Source organism: Rhincodon typus, chromosome 32 (assembly GCF_021869965.1).
Source record: "Rhincodon typus isolate 14 chromosome 32, sRhiTyp1.1, whole genome shotgun sequence".
In the NCBI taxonomy this organism is placed as follows: Eukaryota; Metazoa; Chordata; class Chondrichthyes; order Orectolobiformes; family Rhincodontidae; genus Rhincodon; species Rhincodon typus.
In genome coordinates this window covers 8,463,975-8,473,399 of record NC_063363.1, presented here as the reverse complement: position 1 = coordinate 8,473,399, position 9,425 = coordinate 8,463,975, and the positions used below count along the sequence as shown (strand labels likewise).

At 42.8% G+C, this 9,425-nt stretch overlaps 1 protein-coding gene across 1 annotated transcript in view; it reads right to left on the bottom strand.

The window, feature by feature from the left end:
* The window catches only part of LOC109913024 (Down syndrome cell adhesion molecule-like protein 1 homolog), a 554,371-nt gene that overhangs the window by 193,016 nt on the left and 351,930 nt on the right, over window positions 1-9,425 (bottom strand). The window contains exon 9 of the mRNA XM_048615473.1: window positions 7,929-8,201. Within this exon, the coding sequence (XP_048471430.1) occupies window positions 7,929-8,201 (273 nt within the window). The remainder of the gene's footprint in view (window positions 1-7,928; window positions 8,202-9,425) is intronic.

The following is a 9,425-nucleotide window of genomic DNA, read 5'->3' as shown; positions in this document are numbered from 1 at the left end:
TTTCTGATGAAGGGTCTAGGCCCGAAAAGTCAGCCTTTCTGCTCCTATGATGCTGCTTGGCCTGCTGTGTTCATCCAGCCCTGCACCTTGTTGTCATGGGAGAGCTCAAGCCCTGATGTTGCTGATGTCAATATTGAGACCAGAAGGCTGCAGGGTCCCCAAGCAGAAAGTGAGGTGCTGTTCTTCCAGCTTGCACTGACCTTTGCTGGAGTACTCCCACAAGCCTGAGACAGAGATGTTGGCCAGGGAACAGGGTGATGTGTTGAAGTGGCAGGCAGCTGAAAGCTCAGGGTCTTTTTTTTTGCAGACGGAACGCTGAACTGGTTGTTCCAATAATGAAAAGTGTAACTTTAATTAACCTAAAGGGTCTTGAAGATTTTGAGCAATGAGACTGTGTCTATTTCTTTTGGTATCTTGCTCCATTGTGGGATTTCTCCTGGGAAGAAAGCTTGCTCACATGCTGTCTTGGAAACAAATGATTATTTTACTTTGTGTGGGTGGTCTTGTTCAGCTTTGTGTATGCTTTTATCCATAACATGTTTCCACGCTGTGACTTTAACTCCCGCTCCAATTTTTGGAATGATAAACATAAACCTTTACTTTACTAAATCAAAGAAGTATAAATGATGTAGATCTGAAACAAAAACAAATTTCTGGAGAAACGCAGCAGGTCTGGCAGCATCTTTGGAGAGAAAGCAGAGCTAATATTTCGAGTCGTGTGAACCCACTTTATTTCAATTGTTTGTTTCAAAGATACTCTAAGTTGGGTGATACAGGATCACAGTGGCAGGCAGAAACATGTTCAAAGGTGAAAACATTTCTGTAGAACATTTTAGTATCACAGCGGAAGAATCAATTATTGTTTAAATGATGACAACGGTAGGAAAGCAAAGAAGCCGCAACCACAAATTGCACAGGGAATGGAATGCTCAAGACCCCTAAGTAACTCTGTTTTTGAACGTAGACACAGCGGAACAGGAGTAAGCCACTCAGCCCATCAAGCCTGTACTACTATTCAATAATGGTTGATCTATACGTCAATTCTATTTGCCTGATTTTATTTCATGCCTCTTGGCATTTTTTTAATTCATTCATGTGATGAGGGCATCACTGGCTAGACTAGTATTAATTGCACAGAGGGCAGCTAAGTTGCACACACATCACTGTGGGTCTGGAGTTACATGTAGGTTACACCAAGTGAGGATGGCAGTTTTCTTCCCTAAAGGACATAAGTGAAATGGATGTGATTTTCCTCACAACAGATTCATGGTCATCATTAGATTCTTAATTCCAGATTTATATTGAACTCAAATTCCACAATCTGCCATGGTAGCATTCAAACCCTGATCCCCAGAACATTACTTGGAGCTATAGATTAGTCGAACGATAATACCATTAGGCCATCACATCCTTGCACAACAGCAAAAGAAAATCCATTGATCTCAGCTGCAAAACCTTCAATTGTCTCGGCGCCCAGAGCCTTTTAACGAGGTGATGTGGAAATTCCAAATTTCCACCAACTCTTCAGTGAAAAAGTGCAGCTCACTTCTTCAATTTAACCAAAAACATCTGTCAAGGAGGAGAATTCATAAGGTCACTCACTCATTTTTACTCCGAATTTAATTTTTTTCAGGAACAAATATCAGGCTCTTGACTTCAAAATCAAAAACACTTAAGTTTTTAGTCTTTTAATAATTAAAATGGTGGTTGACCTGTTTAACGTTTCGTTAACAACGTTCTGAGTGGCAGAAATATTTTATTTATAATCCGTTGTTTTATAATTTCCCTTTTATCTAAACCCACAAGATTCCAGCTCAATGAAGGAGCTGTGACACTGACTGGGGTAAGGGTATATAACCAGGAGAACTGGTCACGTACAAAAGACTCTGTCTGAGGTTTATGACAGCTTTTTAATTACTTTAATGCCACCTAGTCTACAATTTACTCTCAAGCATAATGCCTTGGCTGAGCCATAATAAATCACTTTCAAGAATAATGAATGTCTTCTGGCACTAGACATACCAACATATGAATTAGGAGCAGGAATGGGCCATTCAGTCCCTTGTGTTTCCTCTGCTATCTGATAAGATCATTGTCGATCTGATACTCCTCATTCCTGCCTAAACATGCCCACTCTGCCCCATCCCCACCTCCGATTCTTATGGATTCCCTTGGAAGCGAAAACTCTATCTATCTCCATCTTAAAAATATTCAACGACCTTGCCTCCATTGTTCTTTGGAGAATACAGTCCTAAAAACACTCAAGATTGAACCAAAGATAACAAGGTGTACAGCTGGATGAACGCAGCAGGCCAAGCAGCATCAGAAGAACAGGAAAGCTGACGTTTTGGGTCTGGATCCTTCTTTAGAAATGGGCATTTCTGAAGAAGGGTCCAGACCCGAAACGTCAGCTTTCTTGCTCCTCTGATACTGCCTGGCCTGCTGCGTTCATTCAGCTCTACACCTTGTTATCACAGATTCTTCAGCATCGGCAGTTCCTACTATCTCAAGATTGAACCAAGTTTGGTGTTATGCATATAAATCTAAACCATTTATTTTCACAGGTTATACCAAATAACCTTCAGCTGCTATCCCAAGTGACCATTTTTTCATGTGGGAGTACTGGCAGCTGATTATTTGACTGATGATCTTTCAGCAGGGGCAGGACTGTAGCAATTAGGAAGAGGGAACTTTCTCCTCCTTTATATTGTTGATAACCCAAGAGTGCTGAGGCCAGTGTCTCTTCCCACCACAGCCTGCTGGGCTCAGTTGAATCAGCTCACCATGGCTAGATTTGAAACTGGGATCTCTGGCATCAACTTGTCAATCCTCCCTGCACATGCCAATGGCAAGCAGACAGACAGGCCAGGTAAGGGCAGAAGAGATTCCTGGTCAACCATGTGTTGGAAAGAAATTGGACCTTCTACCGTCATCGTCCATTGCTTCAGACTACAACATGCAAGTATGCCCGTTGCCACAGCAACCCAGATTCCCTGGTCTTGGTAGTATTGGCAGTAGAGGGAGTGGGGGGTGCAGGGTGCCACTGGAGATCAGGTTGGGTGCCATAACATGGGGTTCAATCCCCATTCTGGCTGGAGTGGGTTTTAGACCTGCCTCCTTGACCATCCTATGGTGGAGGTCACAGTGAAGTGGGCCAGACAAGCCCCTTTGGTCAGAGAACTGAAGAAAAGAGAAGCACATCTTCATATCGCTATCCTCTCCCGATATAAACATTCCTCTATATTTTACAAAAGCTGGATATCTGCAGCAAACACAGAGAACGCCAGAGAAACTCAGCAGATCTGGCAGCATCTGCGGACAGAGAAAGAGTTAACGTTTCAAGTCCAGTGACTTTTCCTCTGTACATTGATCTAGAAACTCATTGGCAAATATTTATAATTAAATTGAAAAGGTACCTTGGTTGAAACTGTGCAAAAATGCTAGTCAATACTGTGGAACATCAAAGCTCAGAGGGAAGAGTTGTTATCTCTGGAAAAAATCAAATTGAAGTCCTGTATATGCTAATGTGTGAAGGGAAGGGATGATTGGCACACAGTGATGGTGGCAAGACTGAACCTTGGAAGAGTTTATCACAGTGACTGCTGTTGCAGTTTTCTCAAGAGAAAGTGTCACTCCAGTTAAATGCTGATAGAAATCTGGCAGACCACTCTGCACACTTCACCCAGTCGCCAAACGTTGTATCGGAATTGCGTGTAATCTCCAATAGCCACCAGTGCTCAGTTGTTTATTGTGTGGAGGAGCACATGTGGTCTGATGAATCTGTCAGAACTCAGCTTTTATTCGGAGTATTTCTCAGAAGCACAAGCTCATAGTGTTGATTGTGCCTCGCGATCAGACATTTTTTAATAATAAAACACACAACTGGCTTCTTCTTGCCAATTACACTGGTGTTTCTGCTGTGCAGTGCCAAGGTCTATGTGCACATAGATTGTGGATGGTCTAACACATTCTGACAGGAGTTAATAGCACATCATAGTTATTCTGCTTCTATGCAGCATCTTCTCAGCCTAATTTCTTCCTCAGTGGCAAACAAGCCACATAAATGTGGAGTTCCTGAACCACATCAGTTGATGTTTAACTCAAAGCTGACCACCGCATTGCAAACCATAGTTTCACAGGAAGCAAGGCTGACAAACAGAACCACACAGACTTTATTTGATTTATAATCTTCATCTTTAAACTCGGCTCAGGTCCGTAGTCAATTGCACAATGATAGTTGAACCACAGAACTATTAGATATTTTCTAAATCGGCCACTTCTGGAGCAGGTGAGGCTTGAAACCATGCCTCATGACTCAGAGGTAGGACACTACCACTGTGCCACAAGAGCTCCAAAAGACACAGTTCTTAAATTAATGCTCACAATTACCTCACAGTCTTCATTCCCTGTCTCTCTCTCTTTCTTTCTAGGACCACTGACACAATTATATAACATTGCTATAACAACTGCTTCCAACATACATAACCCTGAGTAACATTCTTAAAGTGTCAGCAAAATTTCACTAAAATGATCAACTGCAGTGATTAAACTACATACACTCACTAATTAGTACATAAAAAACATAAAGAAGGTCAGAGGTCAGAAGCAAACATTCAGACCACTGGAACTCACTTTTTACAATGATCCAAACACCTGTCACAAGCAAAACATTTTGAACGATCCCCAAATGGTATATGATGCCGAACATTTAGTCCTGACAGTACTGAGATAAAATACATTCCCCTTTCAACCAAACAAGATGTATAGAAAATGAGGGTTGTCATCTCATAAAATGTAAAGATACATGGCCAGGAAATTCCTCAGAGCTGCTGACTTCACTTCACTACAAATTTGTTGGAGACTTTAAACTTTGTTCCATCTGAGGGGAGCGGAAACAACACTGAGGAATTTCCCAGGTAATATGCCTTTATTATCACAGTCATATCGCAATCGCTTATTTGCTTGAACTGGTAAATGTTTGGATATCAGCTCAGCTTTCATGATGTTTGTTGAGGACAGATGTCCACTGGATCTATCTGAGCTGCCGTGGGGTAGATTCACTGACACCAATTATTCTTATTCCTGTTCATCTCTGTTCCTGTTACCAAGTGGTAAAGGATGCCTAAACAAAGTCTTCAGCAGAAGAGATGCTCAGTTTTGAAACAAAATAGATTTATTACACAATACTTAATAGCTACTTACATTACATCTGGGCGACATGAGAGTCTCTTTGTAAGAGGTTAGGCTGGTCTGAAGAGTGAGTATATGTCAGGAAGGGTCAGTTATCTGAGTTGGCTCTATGGGCTGGTTTGCAATCTGGAGTTATGCCCATAGCATGGGTTCAATTCCCTCACTGATGTAAGTTACAATGATGGGTTCCACCTTCTCAACCTCACCTGAGGTGTAGTAACCCTCAAGTTACATCAAAACCAGTCATCATTCTCTATTGAGCCAATCGTCCTATTGATCAGATGGCTGGTTTGTGACGTAGAGTAATGCCAACAACACAGGTTCAATTTCCACACCAGCTAATATTACCCTGACAGATCCTCCTTCTCAACCTCTCTCCTTGCCTGAGGAGTGGTGACCCTCAGGTTAAAACAACCACCCAGTTGTCTCCCTCTTGAGTGAGAGAGCAGCCTGGTGGTCTGCTAGAACTTTGGTGACTTTACCTTTCTTGCATTTTGTGAACAAGACTGGAATCAAACTAGAACTCCCAGGAACAGTCATTTATATCCTTCCGTGTGGAGCTTGTGACATCAGTTAACCCTTTCATGTATTAACTGGCTTTTTAAATAAACTCACTTAGACTGCAGGCTCGAGATTCAGGGGATCCTGTTTCATGACTAAAAGTGGGACCTCTGGCAGCCAAGTGACCCTATCCCACAATCCCAAGGGACAAGGTCATTCTAATAAACAGCTCAGGTGTCCGGTTGTTGTAAAGATGTCAGCCTTGGAAAATCAAGCCACAATATATGGTCCTTGTGGGGAATGCTCTAGTGGAAAAGATGAGCAGGAAACAACTCCAAATACAACTCTTAGCAACCAACCCCAGGAATAAGAAGAGAAGACATCTGTCCATTAGCCCTGGCAGTCAGTGTGTTTCATCTGGGGAGGGCCTGGACATGGGGTGATTGTGGGGGAAAGGGGCAAAAATAATTGGTGCACTAATTAATTTGTACATTACCTTTACATTAAGATATCGATTTTATGATTGACATCTGGGTTAAGATTCACATTTGAAATTATTCCATTAGTGAGATAGTTAGCTTAGTAGTTCTGTGATTTGCTTGTAAATATATAATTAGTTATGGACATGAACACTGGTTTGAGAACAAGGCAATTAATAGTTGTTTGGCAGTACAGCACATGAGTATTGCTGGAAAAGACAATTTGTCTTGGACTTATCAGGAAAATTCACAAGAATGTCAATTTACAGACAAAAATAGCATATACGTGTGTGAGAGCAGAATGCTGATTGGTTGGCAAGTGGACTCTGGTTTTAGTAATGTTGCTATGGAAGATGCATCAGATAATGATGCTTGACAGTTTACTGAAATGTTTTGCTAAGTTTTAAACTAGGCTGGTTAACTCTGATTGGTCAAGGTGTTGCCTTAAGAAACAAACCAGCAAAAGGCTACCAGCTATTTTGTTGAGTTGAATCAGGTGTAGTGGGTGTTCATGTTTTTTCTATCTGTAAACAACAGGGCCTTGAGTATTAATATATGTAGGTTCTGGTACACTCAGTTGTAAAACATTTTGAGTCTGACTCAAAACTCTAAATTGGTTGTTAATGTAATTGTTTGCATACTTAAGACTATTCAGCAAATGTTGTCCAGTTGTGGATAGAAAGAACATATACACATCCTGCATCTGTCTCAACTCAACAAGATGGTTGACATTCATTTGCTGGTTCATTTCTCAGGGCAAAACCTTGACTGAGAACAGTCTATCTGCCTAGTTTAAAATTTAAACACTGTATGGCAGCTCACTGTTAAAGATCATTCTTTATGGCAATTCCTCCACCAATCAGAGTCCATCTGCCATCCGATCAGAAGTCATCTCTCATGCAACTCGAATACTGGTTTACCCTTAACTTGATATTCTTGCCGATTGTCCTGATAAATGCAAGATGAAAAGCTTCACAAAATGTGCCTTTTTTTCAGCAAAACTCAAAGCTGTTAGTAGCCTGGAGTCTGTCAGGTTCTGCTTTTAGCAACCCTTCAAACTTCTAAGATGATGGTTTGCTGAAAAGTGCTCAACTCTGTGTTTGACCTCCACTTCTCTCTGTCATTTACTCAAACTTCTGCCAACAGGAGTTAAATATTTGAAAATCTGAAAGCTGGACAGACGCAGGGTAGGAAGCAAGAAAAGTGACAGAGATTATAAACAACAAATGGATGATCAAAAATGACAGAAAGGAAAGAAAATGGTCATGTTCATTGGTCCATTTTTTTGACAGAAACGGTTTGCCATCTTTTATGTTTTCTTTGTAGTTTGTACGCAGGTGGACACTTTAGAGAGGAGAGGTAGAGAGTGGGGGTATCTCAGGAATGGAAAATGATGTTGGGCAGAGGGCTAGGAGAAGGGGTTGGGGACGGTGGAAGGAGAAGCAGGTTAGAGAGAAGGGATTGTTGGAGAAATGGGTGAGAGAGGGTAGGAATGCAGAAGGTATGAGATGGCAGGTGTAGGTAGTATGTGTGGAAGTGGGAGTAGGGAATGGGGAGAGGGCTGGGGTTTCAAGGCGTCAAGGAGGCTGGTGGGGAAAGCTTAGGGAAGGAGACAGGGATAGAAGATTTGTGGCCAGCAAGGACAGAGAGGTTGGAGGAGAGAAGAGATGGAGTGAGAGATTTTTTTTCTCGTATAACAGTGGCATTCTCTATAGATCGACCATGCAAGAAGATGACCAGCACTTTGTTTGGCCCTACCTTTAACGGTGACATGCACCCGCTGGTTAATGGAGTGTTGCTGCTGTACCAGAACACTGCAGACATACTCTCCCTCGTCCATCCCCTTCTGCACATCCATCAGCTTCAAGGTTCCATTCTCAAAAACCGCCTGCCTGTGATTGTCAGGAAGTAATATGGAGTCCTTGTACCACTTGATTGAGTAGTATGGATATCCAATCACCCGGCAGTTAATGAAGGTGTCTCTCCCAGCGATTGCGGTGATGTTCCTCATAGGGCGGATACTGGGCGAGCCTGTGGAAAGGGTTCCTGCATTAAAACACCACCAGCAGCATTCCATTGCACAGCATCAGCCTCCAGCTCAGTGATGTCTGCTTGTAAAATCTATAGTTAAAGGGAACCCCTATTCTCTCACGAGTTTGTAAAAGAAAACTATTAGGTTCTGCAGGTTTTAGTAAACAGAAGAGTAATGTCCCACTGAACTTGCCCATGGCTCTGAAGTCACGTTTATTTCAGAATGCAAGACTTGGGTTTTGGAGGTGTTCTGTGCATGATGACACAGACTCACGTTGGTCATTAGTCAGCCACATTGGAGGGTCATTGAAAGACACCACTTACTACAGGGAGATCTCAGGGTAGATGGTCAACCCAGGCTCCTGCTACCCATTTCCAATCACAGTCTTAAAACAGTTGGCAGAGGGCCCAAAAAGGCCAGTCTGCCCCAGTGCCCCGTCGAAACTTCTGCATCACACGTGCTAAATATCCCAGCCCCACCCTACCAGCCCCAGACCCTGCCCTGACCAGCAGATAGGGGACAGTGTAGTTCCAAAACCTGTCCAAACATCAATGCAAGGGGTGGTACTGATGACAACAGGATGAACTCATCCAGATAAATCCTAAGAGCCACAGGTTATCAAATAAAAGTAAGTTACAACTTCACACAGGCTGGCCAAGTCAAGAGGACATGAAGAGCTGGTTTTGAGGTGTTGCACAGTGGCTCAGTGGTTAGCAATGCTGCCTCACAACAGCAGGAACCTGGGTTTGATTCCAGCAACTGTCTGTGTGGAGTTTGCATAGTGTCCCCGGCTTCCTCCCACAGTCCAAAGATATGCAGGGTCGGTGGTTTGGCCATGGAGAATGCAGGGTGATAGGGTAGGTCTGGGTGGGATGCTTTTTGGAGGTCGTTGTGGACTCAGTGGACCAAATAGCCTGCTTCCACACCGTAGTGATCCTATTTGGATAAGCATACACTGCATCTGAGTGAGCTCTTGTGGCACAATGGTAATGTCCCCATCTCTGAGCCAAGTGGTCTGGGTTCAAGTTCCACGTGCTCCAGAGCCAAGCGCCAAGATATCCAAACAGATTGATTAAAAATATCTACACTTCACCTGAATGCTATTGTGCAGAAAACTTTCCCAACGGGAAAGACAAAGTACACTGAAATCTCCAGCATCACAGGTGGACCACCAATTGTGACATCACAGCGATAGCAACGTAATGCTGTCATTGTCTGACATC